Below are 21,955 nucleotides of genomic sequence, written 5' to 3' on the forward strand. Positions count from 1 at the left end.
GGGGGGGGGGGGGGGGAGAGAGAGAGATGGCGTCGTCTCATATGCAATACATGGTTTGAGATCATTGTAGGTATCGTGTGGGAGTAGGAGGATCTTATGCGTAATGAGTTTTTCTCGCGACCGTTAATTTATGACGAATCATGAATTCATGATGATCCTACGATGATGTGAGCCATACGGCAATTTGCACGTAACGGCATCGCGAACTGGGTTTTCTAATTAATCTGATCGAGGTCTCCTCTTCGTAACTGTGTCTGCGTTACTCGAAACAATTGGAGGGGAACGTATCGAATAGTATACCTAACAGTTCCACGAGTAGCGGATAGTTCCGTAGCTTGAACCAAATATGAAAATATGAATAATTAATATGCAATAAAAATGCGTTTGGACGAGAGATTTTTAGGTATAAGTGGAAAGAAAGAAAGTATTTATTTATTGCTTCAGGTGCGCGCGGTCGTTCTACTGAATAATGATGATACATGTCTTCAAAGAAGCGATCCTCTAATTATCTCGAGCGGTGTATAATGTTTCTATTAAAAGCGATGAGCGTCAATTCCGCTCTCTACAATCTTCGGCAGAGGCTGGAGCGCGCGGTGTAAGATCTTCGTCGTATCATTAGAATTAAATTAAACCTACTTTGCTAACTTAGCTCCTACCGCGTTGTAAAATTCAAGGTTTAATTCAAGAGCCAAGATTTCGACTCGGGTTCTGCTAAGGATGAGATTACAGTTTTTTAGGTAATGTACGACCCGAGAGAGACACGTACCGGGACGGCGACGTTCGCCAAATGTTAACGAGACCTCTGCGAATTTTACCCGTTCCGGTCCGCACGTAACGAGTTCCCGATAAATTCCGCAGCGCGATCGAAAGACAGGCGTGCGCAAAAGTACCAATAATCATCATCCGGCTGACCACGCGGATCGTTTTCTTTTGCGCTGCGCGAGGATCATATCCCGCGCAACGGGTATATTAATAATTAGAAGCTTTACGACGCGCGCTCCGTCAGCTGGAGGACGAGAGTAATGGCTGCTTTGTCTCTCGATCCGGACGATCCTTCCCTCTTCCGCCACCTCGCCTTCGGCGTTCTCCGCTTTCGTACGAGCAATCCCTGCAACTCCCTCCACCCTTCTACGCGTCTGCAGCATCCCAGCATCCGCGACCTCCTCCGCGAGGTGGGATCTCGAGACGGGAAAGCCGCGCGATCGCCGAAGGGCGAGAGGGTGATTGAAGGACGAAAGGAGTATCCTCTTACGCGCTCCTTCGCACTTTTTCCCAGCGAGCGCCTTTCGGCATTCTCGAGATTTACACCCCGGGAGAGTATCGTTGCCGCGATTCCTGATGTCGCGCGGATGTTACGCCGTCTGAGTACGATATTGAGAAAGTTGGTTGATACGCGTTCGTATTTACACATTATATGGAGAGAAGATTTCCGGAAAAATTACTTTAAGATCATATTTCTTTTCACAATGCTTTTTGTATAGTCGAAAAATATACCGAAAAATCGTAATATGAATTACTATAGAAATGATAAATTTTACCATCTACCCTGATATACGATATAAAAAATATTCAAGTAATTACAACAGTTGTGTAACAAGAAGCCAAACATGCATTACATTTTTGAATAAATATACTACTGTGTCCAAAAAGTAAGACCAGTTTTTATTTATTTCAAAAAATATTTATTCTTCCAAATCTATTTCGTCGCCTTCAAAGTAATCCCTTCCTGACACAATACACTTATGCCAACATATTTTCCAATCCTCGAAACAAGAATTAAAGTCGCCTTCCGGGATGGCTTTCAGAGCGCGTAGCGATTCACGTTGTATCTCTTCTATCGTCTCAAAACGATTTCCCCGCAGTGGTCTTTTGAGTTTCGGGAATAGCCAAAAGTCACACGGTGCTAAATCAGGCGAATATGGTGGTTGTGGAACGATATGGATCGAATTTTTGGCGAAAAAATCACGAAGAACGAGTGCAGTGTATTGTCGTGATGCAAAAACCAAGAATTGTCTGTCCACAATTCTGGCCTCTTCTCCCCCCTGAGATCCTTTCGAAATACCAACAGCATCAGCAAGGTCTCTAACAGTCATTCGACGATTAGCAAGCACAAGTTCTTCGATTTTCTTGACGTGTTGTTCATCGGTAGAGGTTGATAGTCGTCCGGAACGCTCTTCGTCTTCAACACTTTCACGACCTTCTTTGAACTGTTTATACCACTTGTAAACATTCCTTTCCGACAAAGCATGGTCCCCGAAGGCTTTCTGCAACATCCTGAACGTTTCTGCACCCGAAATTTCATTCCGCAAACAAAATTTAATGCAACTTCTTTGCTCAATATAATTAGACATTGTAAAAATCGCCGAATGCACTTTTAGCGTCGTACAAAACCAAGCGTAAAGCAAAAAGTAATGAATGTTTTGACATGAAATTTGTCACAGATGTCTGTCACAATGCTGCCAACTTAGAAAAAAAATATTTATGATGTGCGGTTTACCCGCGCGATTTAAATTGAAAACTGGTCTTACTTTTTGGACACAGTAGTATAGTAATTTCGACCACAATTCTGTACGATCGACACAAGATTACAAAAATCTTGTTGCAATTTTTACTGTCAATATTTTCTTTGTGCACGTGTTTTATATTCGGGTAGAAGAATAAAGATTGCAGGAATGTACACTTTGAGGCAATTATCTAGAAACTAGTAAAACCCATCAGGGAAGTAACCACGACCAAGATGCACGAACGGCAACTTGAACTGGCGGCTTCTGACGTTTTCTCATCGGGAATAATAACGACCGGCGCAATCTACCTGGCGATTCATTTAAGATTTGCCCAGTCGACTTTATTTCCGCCAGAGCGGCAGCCAAATCGAGCACAGATTCGCAATAGCGTTTTACGGTTCGCGGAGTACTTTCTTTTCCTTGGAAGCCGCACAATCGGCGAGCACAGTAATTACGAACGTTCGTCCGGCGCTTGCATTTAAAAACTGTTCGGTAGGCCTTCGATCGCACACAGTCGCGCGTCTCGCTCTTCTTCTTGCGACAGCTCGTAAAAGCATCGCTCTAATTATGCCACGGAAACGCTTACGTCCCAGGTCCACTAGTCATGCTTGACCTGGCAGACTCTCGATCGTCCGGGACAATGGACTAATAAAACGAGTCTCGACGTCGGGCAGCGGCTCCGACGACGAGGTAACGCGAACGTAACGTGACGCATTCGTTCCTCTCGCGCCGATCTTAAATTTAAGTACTTATCCATCAAACGGGTGAGCCGTAAGCTCACGCTCGCGAAGGTTCCAGTTGCCATCCCGGTACGTGCCTCTCGCGTATCGTGTACCATCCAAAAAACTACTCGCGAAGACGACGATCGCTCGCTGTGTGAAACGCGAGGTGCTAAAATAATCATCCAAAAAATATAATCTCACCCTTAGTAGAATTCTCTTATTCTGCTCCTTTTCTTCAATTCTACAAGATTCTTCCAAAACCAAAATGAAAATATTCTAACATCCAAAAAGTGAACTCTATAGTTGCGAGATACTATTTTCTGCAATCCCATATTTTAAATAACTTTTATCGGAAGAAAATTTCTCTTCTGAGTGAATTAGATTACTCATCGTGAATGTGTCAGATATTATTCTAATTTTTTTTCTTTTGAAAGTCGAAATTTTTATCCTATTTTCAGCCTATTCCATTCAACATTTATTTTGATATTCTGAAACCTACATCAATCTCTTTTGATTCTATTTAACTTACAGTTTTGTGATACTTGTGAAGTTTTCTTTATTAGTTAGAACTTACAAGTGATATTCTGTGCGTTTTCCGCCATTTAGAGGCACTGAGTAGGACTTTAGTTTCTACGTGTATGTAAATACATACTGATCCTTAAGAATATAGAGATGTTTGAAAGTTCAGGTTGAAAATAGAGCTAAAATTTTGACTCGAGAATATTCTTAAAGTTAGAGGAAAAAATATCGTCTTTTATCTACATTACAAATTTTGCTTGTCGCGTCTTTCGTAATCGCGCATAAGAATGCATTCTGTTTCAAGTAAACATATTACTCTCGTTTCAAAAGAAAAAAAATTAGAATAATATCTGACACATTCACGATGAGTAATCTAATTCACTCAGAAGAGAAATTTTCTTCCGATAAAAGTCATTTAAAATATGGGATTGCAGAAAATAGTATCTCGCAACTATAGAGTTCACTTTTTGGATGTTAGAATATTTTTATTTTGGTTTTGGAAGAATCTTGTAGAATTGAAGAAAAGGAACAGAATAAGAGAATTCTACTAAGGGTGAGATTATATTTTTTGGATGATTATTTTAGCACCTCGCGTCTCACACAGCGAGCGATCGTCGTCTTCGCTTCGCGCCGTTTTGCATTTTCGCATCGATTTCGAAGCGTATTTCTCGAGTTACGTAATATCGTCGATAAGAGTGCGTCGGATGGGTCGGAGTACCAGTCGGGAATCAAGTTTCCAATCGCGGAATCATCGTGTCGAATAGTGGGTTAGGTCCATCTCTCGTGTTCCACCTACGTCGTCGCGTGAGTCAATCTCCTTGTACGGCGAGGAGGAGGAGGAGCGGACGCGCTCATTCCACGCCGGAAATGCAGCGCGGTTACCGAGTTGACGATCTCTACCCTCATTATGAGCCGCGCCTCGTCGCCCCTTTCTACTTTTTCTCCCCGTGACCGACGTTTCAACGTCGCGCGAGCTCTCGCCGATTTTCTCTCCATCTGTCTTTCTTAACGTGACGCGTCGCGCATTCGCGGCCGGGAAAGTCTCTCACTTTGGACGATCGATCGATAATTCGCGGCTAGAATTCGAGACGGAATTCCATTCGAGCGCTTCGCAGCTTTCAATTACAAGAATATCCGAGAGAGATCGCGCGACAGAACCAATTTCCGTTGTACGTTATACATGCGAGCGCCACGTCACAAATTGGTTTTCCTTTCAGAGTCACTCTCTCGAATGAGAGTCCGCGTGACGGCGCGCGTTATGAAATCGCGAATGCAACGGCCGGCAAAAATGCAGCGAAATAAATCGTAGGAATTGCGGCTTGCTGAAAGCGAATTTATCGCCCGCACACTCTTGCTGACGTAAACGCGTGTAATTGCGATTTGGAAATTGGTTGCACTCGCTCTCTTTTCCTACCTTCCCTCCCCCTCTCCCTTTCTCTCTCTCGTTTCCTCGCCTTTTTCGCTAATAAAACGGCTCTGTCAATGACAACGCATCGCGTGTTCCAATCGACAACAATGCATCTAAATTCAACGCGTTACTACACGTATCAATGCGGCCCGAATGACGCGTGTGGATATTCGCAGTAACGCGAATTGACCGGCGAGTTTAATTTTAAATCGCGTCGATCCGCTCGTGCAAATGGCATTGGGAAGTTTTCGAGAGATGTCAAATCTACGATGTGGCATTTTTTTTTTTTTTTTTCATAAACATTACTCCCGACAATTGCGATTGAAGTTCGCGTATATTCTCCCGGATATTTTTATATTCGAAAATACTGGAAAAAACTCGGGGCACAAAACTCTGAATCTAGAATTCTGAGCGCGAATTTCACACAACGTCTCTCCTCCGTTCAGGCTCGCAAGTGCGACTTAATGTCGTAATCGAAATGGATAAAGAGATTGAGCCGGAGATGCATGCGTGAGGATGCATTCGCATTAAGCGAATGCCGAGTCACGAAGGCGGCCAACGCGATATACGACAGTTCGATGAGACGTATGTAGGACGAGCCGGGAGTAAAATGCAGCAACGATGCGCCAAAATTCACTTCCGTCAACTGTGGGAAAGAAGTAGGTTACGAAAACAAGTCTATCCGCAAACCGGCGGTCGCCAAATGCGCCGAACGCGCGTGCCACGGCATGTTGTACGGCGCGGATAACAACTGTATGACAATTTCAACAGATTGCGCGCAGTCACCGTCCCGACGGAGATGAATGGACCGGCCCCAACGCGCGTCTCTCCCTATTAAACGGTCGTTTCAACGTGCGTCAACGCACACCGCGTGGCGATAGAGTTACGGAAGCGTTTCCGTATTTTGTCGACAGTCTTATCTAGCGACTTGATTACGACAGTGGTTCCCCACATTGATGCTCGCGGCGTTCAGTCGCTCACTTCGCTCTGCTTTCCCCTCGCTCTTCCTCTCATTAACTCCACGCGACTCTATCGATGCTTATTAAATCCGCTCTACAATAGCCGTAAGAGCATGCAGTAAGACTAATTACTATAAAATAAGCTGATTATAATCTAATTATGATATTGTATTGAATATGTTATAGCCTATTATAAGCTGATCAGACAGACTCTCACAGTTCATAAATAATCAACTGTGGTTGATCAATTTGCTTATTGCTTACGTCTTACTGTATATTCTTGCGGTTATTATAGAATGGATTTTAAACGTAGCTTTACTATCCAAGTGTCAGTGTTAATAAAAGGAACTCGTCTATGTATTATCGATCACTGGCAACTGTTAATAGCTAATTTGTAGCTATTAATATAAATAATCTGTTGCAAGAAATAACGGATGTGTCATCCGTTTTATTTACAACGTATGACGCACGACTTCCAGCTGACGCTTCAATTCATCGCGAATTTGTCAAAATATGACTTAATTTGGCTTAATTCAATCTAAGACTATTTTCACTCTTTGTTACAATTTTGGTAATAGTCCGCGTATATGTTATGCGTTTGGCACTGGCACGTATTTTGACAATTAAATCTTGTATATATTATTCATCTCTTATGTCCGCCTATGCTTGGCCGCTTTGCAATCTGCTCGACGAAGCTGCGCTTCTCTACGCACACGTTTACACACTTCATCCCCTTTTACATCCTCGTAAGCTAGGATTTGTCAAACGCAAATATAATGCCCCATTTAGCGCCATTACTACGACGAGTTTCCACGCTACCGAGAAAGGGCTCTCAGTACAGACACACCTTGGACCCGGAAATGTCATCTTTACGTGAGCACGATATCAATCAGGATTTCGTGGAGAATAGTAAGTGTCTTATCGCGCGTAAACATTTTTGTAACCGAGTGAGAGAGAAAAAAGGCCAAGGAGAGCCAGTCACGATTGTTGGTGCAAATGTTAAACTACACGAAGAGAATTTTACAGTAAAAATTACTGTACGACATTGTAACTGAGGAAATCGGCATTCTGTAGTAATCCACTCTATCCTTTTATTTCATACGTGCTACTTACATTTTAGGAATTGAGATGTACTATTAACACACTTTCTAGCGAAATTTACTATGATCCTCAGCAAAATAGACCTTTCTGAAAATCTATTCCTAGGCTACTAAAAACACAGTAGAAACGAAAAGAATTTATATAAAAGATAACCATGATATTCTCTCCGTATATGATAATATTCGGAAGGATAATGTTTGACAATTTCTAGTGTCACATAGTTTAATATCTGCATTAACAACCGTGGCTGGGTTCCCTTGGCCTTCTTTCTCTCTCATTTAGTTGTATACCACAACCAGCCATGTTTATGTACTTTGTATTTTTACAATTATAAATATTGTCTTTCTCGAATCAGCGGTCAAAGCGCTCCTATAACAAAGAGAAAGCCGTTGTTTTATCGAAATGAGATTTTTAAATAATTGCGGAGAACATATTTTTTTAAATTCAAACAATTAATTTAAATAATTTTAATTTGTATAATCAAATTAAAGTAATTGTAGTTGAAATAATTAAATTGATTTAAGAAAAAACTTAAGTAATAGAAGAAGTGTTAAAAAAAAACTCGAGACATGAATGGAAACGTTTCCGGCGATTGTCCGGCTCCCGAATGTTTCCTCCCGCAACAACCAAATTCGACGAACCACCAGCCGATCTGTCGGCCTCCGATTATCGCAGCAGCCGGCCACAATTTGTAATACGATATATTTTTTAATCGTAATACATCTCGTACAACGTTCAATAAACGACATCAAAACATATAATTGCTTATTAATTGATATTGCTTGTTAAATAAACATATTAACAAATATTCAATGCGTGGCAATAAATATTGATTAAATATTGGCTTTCTCGTTCGCGTGGCGAGAGGAAGATATTCTCTTCCTTCCTTGTCTCGAGATCTCGTCGAAGGCCGGCGGAACGGTTTTCCCGCTGTTTACGCGAAAAGATCGCCCGGCTGGAATCGGGCCAGCGATATTTTTACGCGTCCCGTCGGCTCGAACGAGGCGGAAACTGCTGCAACGAAAGCCGCAATATAGTACGATGCATGGTCGCGCCGCGTTACGTGATACCAAAATTTCGGGGCAAAAAAAAGAGGAGAGGGAGAGAGAGAGAGAGAGAGAGAGAGAGAGAAAGAGAGACTTCGTGTTCACCAACTGTGACCTATATTCGCGGTCTATCCGCAGAATCGAAACGAGAAAAATTCCAGACGGGACGTGGAACGGCCAACACGGCACCGCTTATTTGCTCGCCGCGCAATGTCATGCACTCTCGAAGCTGCGTTTGATCGAAAAGGAGGGATTATTGACTTGCAGCCGCGAGCTTTCAATTAATATCCGCGCATTAGATTCGCGATATTGCGCGACATAGCGCGAAATGCGCAAAAATAACGAAGGAGCAAAACGATGAGTCGCGGTGTTAAACGGAGAAAGAAATACGCATTGTCGAAGGGAACTAGGCGACATCATTAATCATCGTCTTGGCGTTTCTTTTTTCCTTCCTTCTTAATTATCCGACAAAACGGCGCGTTGTACTAAGGACAATTACCTCGACTTACTGCCAAGACTTTTCTCCGTAAGAGTGAAAGGAATCTGATTTTTCTGCACGCGGGACACAATCGAGCGCGTGAAACTTGCGCGAAACGCGCTCGTCTTCTCGTGGGCGAGCCACCACATAAATGTTTTCTTCACCGTTCGCGAACTCGTATAGAAAATTCATACCTTGGAAGAAACGCAGACAAAGACAGAAAGGGCAGAAGTCAACTCGCGCTGGTGGTCGAGTGGTAATCGACAGTTTCTGTTTTTCCCCCAGTGCGATTTTCCTTTGGCTTCTACCTTTCTGTTTTCTGCTAAGGTATGAATTCTCCTCTAGGCTCACCGAGGCACGCGAAGAAGATCTCGCACACAGATCAGCACGGCGGAAGTGGACCGAGCGCGTGGAAATTGGGGAAGGGGGCGGCTTTCACCGGATTACGCAAAAAAGGACGGCGAGAGGAGAGTAGAGGCGAGACGAGACGAAACACGAGGCGAGAAACGCAACGAGAACGCGAAACAATGACCAAGAAACGCGCGCTCGCGCTAATTCGCGAAGCGAGAGGAAAAATGCGGCCCGGTTTCCCAACCAGAAAAGGCAAGGCGGTGTACAATTACGGCGCCGCCGCCGTCGTCGCGAGGATATCCTTGGCGCTTTCCGAGTCTCCAGTTCCGAGTCTCTCTCGCTTCTTTCCGACCGTCGAGCAATTAATCGCGCGAGTTAATTCGCCGAGCGTTGAATTATTAAACGAAACAATTTGTTAGCCCGCCCGTATACATTACGATCGAAATGGGGCGGGGGATTATGGCCGTTCATTCGAATACCGCGAGTACTTCGCAAATAAAGATCAAAGTGATGGCGAATTAATTCGCGCGCGATTAACTATAATTAACATTGTTGAAATTGGCGAGTCGTCGATTCGGCACGTATAATTCTCGCGGATAAAGATAGGGGATGTATATAACGTGCGTCGCGGTTTAAACAAATAAATGTAAATTCCGTGGCCGCAATTAACATTGAACAGATCGTTGAAAATGTCTCTCTTCTCTTTCTCTCTCTCCCTACCTCCATCTATTTTATTTTAACTTTTTTGTTTTATATTTATTTTTTATAATGCTTCTTTTGTGCTTGAGGGAACTATGACTTGTATTAATAATCGTTACTTGAAATTTGTCTCACGTGAGATGCTCAGATCTGAATTCTGAATTAAATATAAATTTTTCAGATGAATCATATGATATAGGCAATGTTATATTTGTAACCGCTGTTCTATTCCGAAAAATTTACATCTAACTATAAATTCAAATAAGAAAATCTCATTTGAACATCTCGCTTGAAACAAGTTTGAAGCAATAACTATTAATACGAGCTTATATCCCAAGGAATACAATAAATTAATTTTTGTCTCTCTCTCACTCTCTCTTTCTCTCTCTCTCTCTCTCTCTCTCTCTCTCTCTCTCTCTCTCTCTCGTAACGCGCGATTCCGCGATTTTGAATATACCGTCGAATTGTCTTGCCATTGGTCGCGCGCTTTCCCGCGACGGTAGATTTCCGTGTACGTCGCGCGCGTACACCGAATTCTTCGTATATTTATTACATTAAAATTGCGATGTCTCCATTAAAACTGCACGCATGTCGCGTAAAATTCTATTTCGCGCGGGAGCCAAACTCGATTACGTCCGTGTGCGACGCGCTACGCGAAATAAATGACATCACGCCATTTCGCGCAGCAAAAAGGATCATCTCGTTACGCACTGTGACCCGGTTTCGCTCTACGGCGATTAATCTCGTTCGTGCCTACGTGACAGGGACGACTTTGCTGAAAAAAATATATAAAAACGACGGTGCGCTCGCTGAGCTGGAGGACGAATGATGGTCTTCGCGTTCTCGAGAGACACCCGCGTGATCATTGGAGCTAGCTGATATCAGTGATAAGCATGTTGCTCAAAATAATCATATCATTTTCTAAAGAGAAAAGCAATCACGCCATCTTATGAATATTTAAAACTCCAAAATACGTTTTCCTTGAAAAAGAGAATATTCTAACATCCAGAAGAAAGAATTTTAGTTGCAAGCCGAATAGTTGCGGGATAGTTCTTTAATTTTTTATATGGTTCTTCTAACCGCACAGGTTTGGCGGCAAAATAGCTTATAAAACTATATATACCATTGTTGATTCTACATACCAAATTTTATAGTTGTTTACGTATAGTTGCCATTATTATGTGTTTTCTGAATATATTTTACCCCCAAAAAAAGATTCTATTATTTAACGGGATCCACTTACTTCTAGAGGATTCTCCACTTATATACGGCTTCAAGAAAATACTCTAATATCTAGAGGAATATCCTATAACCTTATACTCGATTTAAAATTGTAATCCTCTTAATATTAGAGGAATTTCCACGTTTTATAAGTCTAATAATATACTTATTTATAGCATAAAAAATAAAGTTAGGTACACTTATACCTAACTTTAATCTGACCTAAATCAGGAGGAGAAAGGCGCATACATAGACATAGTATACATGGATTCCGAATGCCTTATGTTCTGTCGTCTAATAGAGTGAAGCCAACATCTAGAAAGAGAGCGAGAATAGAGGGGCTATAGTTTTTTTCCTATTTTGTCACTTTTTTGTTGGGAATGCATCCATTTCTCGTTTCCATTATATTATAGAGCGCAACAACACCCCGACTAGACTGGCAAGTAAAAGTCTTACTTAAATCTTACTGCACACTTTGTCTGTGCAGAAAGAGACAGAGAACAGAGGCGCTGTACATATTGGCTTCTCTCTTCTGACTGTATGCGGAGTCTATGTATATTATATCTATGTATATTATATCTCTTTTTACGTGTTGGCTTCACTTTTCTGGCCGTATGCGGGGTCCATGTATACTACGTCCATGATAGGTGACGGCGGGGGACGCCGTGCATTTGGGATCTGCGTTTCTTTTCGTACCACAGAGAGAAAAATATTCAAAGCGCGATTTGCTACAGGTCGGGACTCGAGAACCCGGGTTTTTCGCTTGCCGGGCGACTGCTCTAATCACTGAGCTATCATGCTTCTTTCAGAAGTTGTTTTACTTTATAGTACATAATGGTGAATTCACTGTACTGTGTAGAATTTTAAATAACTACAAAAAAGCTTCTCAACTTCTTTCTTATGATTCGCTGCGTTACTGCCTTGTTCCCGTCACGGACACAGGAAACAGCAAACGAGCAAACAAATGCACATCTCCAAACAGTATCGTATCTCCTTTTAATAAGTGCCGCTAATATTTTGCATATCCTCTTCTTTTAAGAAGATATTCGGATTCCTATTGCACAATTTCTTATTGAAGAATTTACTCTTGATTATAGTTTACGCGTCTTCTCTTTTATAGATGAATAATGTGTTAAAGAGGAACACACTTCATATAAGATTTTTTATTTAGAGGAGACGCTTAGAGGAATTCCCCGCTTATAAATAGAACTTTTTTTTTGGGTGTTATACCGTGTGCATTTGTTTGTTCTTGAACATTAGATTCAAGTTACATTTAGTAGATTTATTTCTCCACCATTGATTCCCCCAATTATTTTGAGCGTTGCATAGAGAACGCGATAGCTTTGACGAGAAATGGACAACAACGCACAGAGCTGCCGCTTGCTCGTTCGATCTCTTTCGTTTCGAGTCCTCGCGAGCTTTTCTCACCGCCGTTCTTAACTATTGTGCAATGTGAGAAGTGTTACCGATTTCAGGAGATTCTAGATAGCATAGAAGTGCGAGAGGAACGTAGCGTTAACGGTCTGTAACGGTTATAGTTATTCCAGCCTGAGGCAACGTAATGACGTAAAGCGCGGCGACACGCTTACCGACACGCAAAATTCGCTTCTGCAGAAATAATTATTGGCACGAGGCTCAGGGATTACGTTTAAGCAATTAATTCTCCCCGGTGGTTTTAGATCGAGTATTTTACCGCTCTTGATCGACCAATGAAAGTACTTTGCAATTTCACGTGAACTCGCGGCAATTCGCGTGCGACGAAAATACATAGTTAGCTAAGAATAATTGGATAGTTAAAGACTTCGTTGATATTCGATAAGAATTAAGACTCCGCGACTGTCTTGATTTATGATGTCAGAAAAAATATACGCTAAAAATTCTCGCAGGGTACGCCGAAATAAGTACGATACGTCCACAAAATGACCCTTGCAACCGATCGAATATTTCATCATTCTTGATTGACCAATAACATGAAAGTTGTACCTCGTAATTTCGCGTGCAAGGAATACGCAGAGTTACAATCAAGAGTAATTAGATCAAATCGAGCAGATCCGTAAAATAGCACGAGCACTTTCCCTTTGCTTCAACGACTTAATAAATAACCGTAAAATTAACCGTAAAATTAATAGAATCATGAAAGAACAGGTTAAGAAGCACGGTTGCATGTAACCGCCCAATTAACTCAACATATATAATGTCTACTTAATTTAACGTTAAATTAACGTCTGAATATTATATATGTGTAGTTAGAAAGTTAGTCATTGTTTTGTTTTGTTTACTTTACTTTTACTTCATATTTAAGCACGACTCTCGTACGCAGACTTTTATATCGCCCTATCTTTATCAACACAAATTTTTATTGGCCTTTCCCTTATTAATTTCGCGTCGATTTATTCACTCGACCATTCTCTCTCTCTCTCTCTCCCCCCTCGATTTTAATGCATGTTTTCTTCTTTACATCGGAAAAGGCGTTTAAAGCAGTTTCGATATCAGAAGATGACTCGCAAATCTAGTCGGCGAACCGCTCACTGGAACACCGATGAAAGGCGAGTTCGCGCGCGAGACGGATCGACGATTTACGTGCGCAGTAGGCAAAAGTCAAAGGTGATTTAATTACCGGCGACCTTATTTGTCGCCGCTACCACTGGAAAACGAGCGTTGAATTTCACGTGGGAGACGCGCGCGCGCGGCGGCTCTTAACGAAGCTATAACAACCGTTCGTTGAACATTGAAACAGCACGCGCATCGACTTCTGTCTTTTTTCGAAATTAATCACTTCAACGAGCGAATCGTCGACCGTCCCGAAATTAATTTTGCCGACAAACACGAGAGCGTAAAACGGAGATGCGCAGAACAAACGTAATTCGCAGGACAGAGCAACGCGGAGAAAGAGCGGCGAACTCATGGCCGCTCGCATGAAAGATACGTGACATTGTTTTTCCGCGCCTTTTTCCATGTTACGCTGAGTTAGTTTTACATCATTACCGCGAGTAATTGCAAGAGGGCGAGTGTTTACGAAATACAAAAGTACACCTGCGGGCAATACTCGTGTTACATCAAATTGTGATGTTAAATGTATGATAAAATAACACGTTGTGCATGGAAACGCGCGAATATTTCGCGTATTACTTTTGTCTGCGAATTTTCCATCCTCATTAGCAGCGCTCATTGGCAGATGTTCCGCGAAATGTCGCAAACCAGATTGACCCGAGGGATCAACGGATAGAAACCGAGGCCTTAATTGCCTCACGTAATTCTGCGCGCTCGCACGAGCGCGTCGTCGCGACGAGTCCCAGAGCGGATCAAAGAGAGAGAGAGAGAGAGAGAGAGAAAGCACGAGTGGGAGGACGTCGCGAGAAAATCGCCGAAACAGTTTCCGACAGGCTGTGGCCGAAGGGTCGCCGAAATTGGTTTAATTGACCGGATTGGCCTCGGCCAGCGGGACGTCCGATCGTGCGAGTCGGCCCGAGTTCAATGAAAACGCTTTCGTTCACTTTCGTGCGAGGGGTGTCAGCGTGTGGACGAACACACGCTCGAGGGAAGGTTTTGGTGCCGCGATGTCGAGTCCCGGCAACGCGATCGAAGATAATCCGTCGTGACTGCCGCCGAGGAGTACGTAAATACGCGAGCGCTCTGATTAAGCTCGGCTGACAAATACCGAGGGTGAGTTCCACCCTTGTTCCGCTTCCCACAACTCGGCGGTTTGACAGTTCGAACGTTCGTAATAAAGAGGATGAGCCGTGTAAATATGGACAACGATGAGAAATATTCTCTTGTTTCATTAATTCATTTTTATTCTGAGCCGACGTTTTCTTTATACGAAAGCTGTGAAATTAAAAAACCTGCGTTGTGTATCTACGATTTTGCCCGAATCTAGACAAATTTTTGCACTCGCCTCTTGAATTCGGCGATTCAGTGAATTTGTTGTTCGTGGTGAAGACAGTAAAGGAATGATTTATGTACACGCTACGACAACGATAAGTGTTTTGGTGATTTGTTAATTTGTCCATCTCAACGTGTGATGGATGTTTTTTTAACTTGTTGATCCCGGCACGAAATTGATTTAATTAAAAAACTACGGAGGAGAGGGGGGGGAGTTAGATTTCATCCGAATTTGTATGAAATATTCACACACCGCCAGAAACAATAAAGAGATCACTTCTTCACAAATGCATATACAAGGTAAAAGTAAGTCAATGCCTAGACATTAGTAAAACTGATATCTAACTTTGGATACTCTTATTCTCTTTAAAAATACTTAATATTAAATTATTCTTTTGAAATACAAATATTAAAATTTTCAATATATGTATATGTACTCTACATTAAAAATTTAAATATTTTTATTTAAAAAGACCAAAACAATAAAAATATGTTCAGAGTTTGGGACTGGTGTTATCAGTGTCCAGACATTTTGATACGTTTATATTAAGACTTAAGATATTTGAAATATCGATACTTAAAATGTTAATATTTTAAATAAGTATAAGAAAAAATATTTTTCCTTTTTATATAATTTCATACTTGCATACTGATATCCGATGCAACCTATGGAATTGTTCAACAGAACCGTTCATTCAACGTCAATTCTCCTAATTCAAATTTTGAGCGGCGTATCCAAAAATAGAAGATTCTAGTCACGGAAATTTAATTACACACGGTGCAGTCACGTATGTTACCTCGATTGCATTCTATTTGATTTAAACTCAGTAATAAACAGTTATTAATCACGACAAAACTAACGTCTCCGATAATAGCTCCCTATTCTACTTTTTTGTTGCAGGTGAGTTCAAGTCACAGTCTTTGCCGAGGGGGCAAATGTTTCCGCCGCGGATAACAATGGAATACGCTGATGAAGGTAAAGCTCAGTTAATCAGCCTACGAAGTTAATTAGTCGCTAATATCAATCTTACGATCAAGCGTGCCTTCAGGCCGACTTCCTGGCAATGTTAATTACGAATGCGATTGTGTCTCGCGAGAAACGAGACGTCGCCCGCCCTCGATCGTGGAAAGATTCGAAGGATTCGATATACGCGCGCGATACAATCCACGTTTACGATTGTTCGCGGTTTTTACCCTGAGAGGCGTAATCTCGCAATTTTCGCTCCGATTCAGAATGGAAGAATCATCCGTGATTCCGTTCGGATCGCGATGATGCGAGAGAAATCATGAACTGATTTATTATGTTCTTCATGCATCCGCTAATAAAAAAAGGCGCGCGAGATTTTCCGCGCCAGGCACAATTGTCGATTCAACGCGCGTTGCGTCCTACAACCTGAAAGCCTATTCGGTTTCGATACGGCAATAACTCTGCGAATATAATTGAGAAACCGCAACTAATTTACGCTCAACTTCTTCGCGGAATTTTAATCAGCGCGAGAGTTTAACAACTACGTGATCGCTGAGAATCACGTAGAATTCGTTCCGACTTCGTTGGAAACGAAATTGGAATAATAAATATAATATCAACGTCATAATAATAAAAAAATATCAGTATATAGTAAAGTGGGTTTATAATACGTGTGTCGTCGCAACTGAGTAATCAGCACGATTTCTAGCAGATTTATATAACTTCAGTTCAATGGTTTCATAGTTTATAAAAAGCATCAAATAAAATAATTTGGACAATAAATTATCAATAGTTATCATTATAGTCACAATTTTATAAGCAACAATACATAACTTTTCCTATTTATTGGATTGAGTTTTAAATTAAAATTTTCAACAACTCAAGTAGAAAAATTTCCAGGAAAAATTAGTCACCAATTAGAAATTAGGAATTTTTGTTGGCTAAGATTTATTAGAAAATAACTATTCAGAAGTTGAACAGGAAAATATTGACCAATGTTTCCTGGTTAATTACTGAGCAGAAACTAATTAAGAAAAAATGGTAATTAAAAATAAAGCTACAACCATCTCAATAATTAATAAATTTGCACGTGAAAAGACTACTTGCTGAAACACGAGTTTTCGTTACTTTTATATTGAATAATAAAAAATAATATTTTACAATGTAAAATTGAACAATGGAAATTATTTAACAGAATTTTATACAAAAAGAAAGTTTAGTTTTACTGTCCAATTACTGGCGAAATAAGCGTCGCCTAAACTAGCCAGAAACTAGTCAATAACCAAACTTCCTGGTCAGTTATTGGTTAAGAAGAGCTCTTTCTACTTGGGAAAATTATCGAATATGCTTCCATTGGGCTACATACGAAAACACTTGATAAGACAGCTATTGACTGCGAATTCGGGTCTTATTGATAATAAAAATGAATATATATTACATTCCATATTTTATGGAATAAATTATTAAATCTCGTAAAATGTTTCATAAGAAAATGAATTCGAGAAAAGAAAGACACAAACATGATTTCTGACTCAATCCAATTTATTACGAAATCAATGCAATTTACGAATATGCATTAGGGGAAGATGACCCTTCGTACAGTTTTTAGAATTCTATTTTTCAAATTGTGTTAAATGCTTTTAGAATATTCTCTTTAGTGTCAATAGATAGTGTACATATACAGTTATAATACAGTTAAAACATATACAGTTATAATACAGTTAAAACATTTAAATAAAATAATAAATTGACATGTAAACGAATGAAACTTTTTTTCCCAAAGTAGAAAATTGTACGAATTATCCCGCGAGTGGGGTAGCTTTATACAGTTAATAGGGCACGTACATATAGGTTAGCTTTGGACATAATTATAAAACATAAGAATTATCATCTCACATATTTATTAATAGCTAAAATTTAAATAAAGACGAACTTTTATAAACTTTTACAATAATAAATATAACATTTTTTAACCTTTACATAAATATTCAAACGTCTTATTAAAACAATTTTTTAATTATCATGTAACTATAATACTAAATATTCAATTTGGTCAAGAACGGAGAAATTTTACAATTAATCAAAGAATGTGCACCTCTTATACGAATGAATCTCACTGTACGAATGTACTTTAAAGTGAAAAGTGAAAAAATTACTTTATTTTTTTATAGAATCCTAAAAATGTAATAAAATTTATGATCAAAACATGATCTTGAGAATTTCCACTTATTAAAAGACTGTTATTCTCGCTTTTAATATTAATAGAAACTACTTAACAGCAGTCATATATTTCGATCAGAAATTTAATCAGAGAACTCTAAAACACGTCACATCCTGCTCTGTTGCTCACCGTCGCCAAACAGATGTCAAACTTTGCTGACATATAGATGCGTATAAAGACAAAATAAAACACGTATAGTCGTGTTCCAATTCTGCGCGGTTTTTATTTTATTACCAATGTACGAAGGATCTCAATCTTCTTCTATACAATACGATAAATCATAGTAACGCTATGTGAGCGTTGAAATTTCACGCTCACCATTTCAGCGATGTCCAAGCCAGTCAGATCCTCCGATACTGTAATCTCGAATTGCACGGTCCAACATCTGAGACACTGTAGGGTTCAGTCCTTGTTCGGCGTTGTCCCACGTTGCTTGCACTTCACTCGCGACGCGATTGATAATATTCATATCTTAACGACTTTGTATATCTCGCGACGTGAATGAGACATTTTAATCAGAATCGAAATATACGATCTTGATAAATCAGAGAGATCTTACGGATTAGAAGATAACTTTCGCGATACGATAAATCTCGGTAGTCCTGGAACACACTCGCAGCATCGTAAATTCTCCGATACTTCGGAGACATAACTGCGAATTGCGTGTAAAGTAAAAAAGAAAGAAAAACGAACTGAGAATTGTGTCGATGACGAAATCTATCAACGCGGTGCGCGATGCATGAAATGTTCGACGACTCCGCAATATTTGTACGAAGAACGCTTTGCAACATTTGTGCGAAAAATGTTTGTGCAAAGTCAGGCTCCACGATATTTTCGTGGAAATTGTCGCACCATATTGGTGCGAAAATTGCTCCGCAGTGTGTCTGCAAATGCTGCTCCGTAATATCGCTGCGAAATCTATTATCGCGACGCGAATTTAATTTACAAATAACATGAATTTTATCTAACGAGAAATTCGATTTTTTTTGCAAAAATACGATCGCGAAAGTGCATTTAAAAACAAATCGAGAAACTACAAATTGCGAATCTATCAACGCGTGAACTCAAATAAAATTTTATCGAAAATAAATGTGTTTCTATTTCCCGACTAATATATCCCTAGGATGTAAATAAAATAATATAGAAAAAAGCTTTCTTTATATACGTGTCTTATGTTTTTTTCTTGATACTATGGCTGCATTCGCTTTGGGCGCTTACGCGCTGTAAGCGTCATTCTATCTTTATCGCTCATTACATGCGAGAAGAAGATAGAATAACGCTTACAGCGCATAAGCGCCTAAAGCGAACGCAGCCTACGTCTTGCGTGCTGGATATTGGATATATGAAAATGTAAACAAGAAATTGTTGAATTAACGCGTGTAACGGGAAGGAGTAAATGTGAGATATATATGAAAATTATGACGTTATAATAATCTTTATCACATTTTGTCGGATTTTACCTTCACAATATTTTAACGAATTTTATTTAACGAGATTCGTTTGTCTGGGGCGCGTGATTACAACCGATATAAAAACAGTTGAAAAATTTAGAAATGATCCTCGACGACTGCAAAATTTAGCAATACGCGCGAAATAAATGCGAATCCCTCGGTGGCGTAATTTCAATACGCATTGTACATTGCTCGAATCAATTAGGGGATATAACATCGAATAGTTGCAATATAGTTTTCCTTTTCTAGTTCCTTGAATAATCATATATAACATAAAACGAAAAAAAATAGAAGTAAACAGTTAAAATATTACATTTCTTTTGTAATGATTAAGATTACAAAAGATTAAGATTAAAGAAAGAAAATTAATTAAAATAATTAAAATTGAAAGTTGAATAAAAATATTTGTTCAAAGAAATAAAGCAATTGATGACAATATTCTCTAATTGTCTCGAGCAGTGTATTTTGTTTAACAGTACATATATACAACACACACATGCAAAAATCTACAAATGTAATCTATGTAAATCGCACTGATTTCTACGAAGTTTCCAAATATCCACCATTTTAATTCTATTTAGTCATTTTTGACTTACTGATCACAGGCTCAGGATCGGCCACGTTCTGCTACACCAAAATCTACAACAAAAGAAGAATAATTTTGTTAATTAAATCTCGGGGAACTCTGATGTAACGCACAAGTGTGTACAGAGATACAAGAGAATCAATTTTTCATGATCATATTCATGTCAATTTAATGTTAAATTTCTACAATGTGCTCTTTGCTTCCTGTTTCTTGTTCTTTATCTTTTTCTAGCTAAATACTAAAGATTTAAGTCAGAAAAAAATAAAGAAAAGGAAACAGGAAATAAAAAGAAAGAGCACATTGTAGATTAGGCTTTAAAAAAGAAATATAACAAATATAAGATAATTGTTTATATTACTGTTTGTTTCTATTAGTGTGCCTTTCTATTTAAATAAACTACATGAAAACCAAACTAGCACAAATAAATAGAAAAAGTACTTTTTTTAAATTAAATATTAAACTTAATAAAAAATTCTTTTTTTATTTGAATAAGAGAAAGCCATTTCTTTAAATAAATTTATATTTAAATTTCTATTTAAATAAAAATACTTTTTTATGATTTATCTAAATACAAAGGCACACTAACAGAAACAGGCACAATAATATAGACAGTTAGCAAAGCATCTGTAAATTTATCTTCGAGCCGATCCTGCATGGCTCGAGCCGGATCCTCCGGTTCAGCATCTGCAACCACTGGAACAGCATCTCCGGGGACTAAAACTGCCAGGTAGCTACGACTTTTGCTGGATCTGCAACAAGGAACAGATTCCTTGGTTAATCGCAGCACATAATGGCAAGGTTATATGGTCGAGATAGATTAACAACAAAATAATGCTTTCGATTGCTATCTTCTCTCGAGATGCAATGACTGTAACTCTCACCTTCAGCATTTTCCAATGCTGCTAGTGCTCACAGTGACGATGTCGGTGCGAATCGCGTGATCTCACTAATTCGAATTGGTCGAGTCAAACCGAAAACGACGAGCAACAAGATTATACGTGTAACCTGTGCGCGCCGAATTTGATTATGTTCGCGAAGTACGTTCGACAGAGTTCGCGAGTTGCACGACAGATCGCGCGACCTCTGACAGGTCGCGCCAAGCCGGCTGACGAAACAAGTACGATCGCGCAACTGTCACAGACGCCGGTGAATAAACGTACGCGAGACAGCAGGTTCGTCATTTTCTCCTTTCTTATCTTTTCCAATTTCACAATTGAAGCTAATACAATTCACGCTGCGATCTTCATGTCACGACTGTCGTGCGCATTGAGTGCGTCCAGAAACTTGCCTGATAATTGCCACATTCGATTTTTATTGAAGCTTTCGGAAAAGAAAGATAGGAATGTTGATATGTTTTTCCTCGGCCCGGACCGAACGGCAACACAAATTCCTGACTGAATTTCCTTCGAAAACGCAGTAAAAATCGCGTGTGAAAGTGAGCTTGTAAATTTCCGATGCTCTCTCGATGTTCTCGATAATCCCGACGTGACGACAGTGGCGCGCACTACCGCTATGTTAGCTCCAATTAATTTTACAAGAGCGAAAATAACGAACGATGCCATTTGACGTGTTCATTCACCCGCGTCAAAAATCGTTATGATCGTGCGTGTTATCAAAAGCGGCTCGTCCGGCGCGCCGAAAGACGACCTCCAGCGTAAACACACACAGGCGTGCGACGCGCCGAGCGATCACAGCTATCTTTGACGCGAGCCAGCGAGCACGTGTAATAACGTCGCACGTTATTTTCGCTTTTACATAATTAATCGGGTCTAGTGCGACGAGAGTTTATACGCGAATCGCGTCGCGATCATCGCGCTGGCCTCACTGCGAACGTTGGAAG

At 40.0% G+C, this 21,955-nt stretch overlaps 1 protein-coding gene across 7 annotated transcripts in view; it reads left to right on the forward strand.

The window, feature by feature from the left end:
* LOC116853897 (probable Ras GTPase-activating protein) overlaps window positions 1-21,955 on the forward strand; it is a 552,848-nt gene that overhangs the window by 340,181 nt on the left and 190,712 nt on the right. For 4 of the 7 annotated variants that reach the window (XM_032835276.1, XM_032835239.1, XM_032835248.1 and 1 more), the window contains 2 exons: window positions 6,902-7,021; window positions 15,792-15,866. The exons of 2 other annotated variants lie outside the window; for them this stretch is intronic. In XM_032835276.1, the coding sequence (XP_032691167.1) occupies window positions 6,902-7,021; window positions 15,792-15,866 (195 nt within the window). The remainder of the gene's footprint in view (window positions 1-6,901; window positions 7,022-15,791; window positions 15,867-21,955) is intronic. One more of the 7 variants, XM_032835256.1, reaches the window with a different exon arrangement.

Source organism: Odontomachus brunneus, unplaced genomic scaffold, assembly GCF_010583005.1.
Source record: "Odontomachus brunneus isolate Ranch 3 - 2012 unplaced genomic scaffold, Obru_v1 Obru_scaffold_001, whole genome shotgun sequence".
Taxonomy (NCBI): domain Eukaryota; kingdom Metazoa; phylum Arthropoda; class Insecta; order Hymenoptera; family Formicidae; genus Odontomachus; species Odontomachus brunneus.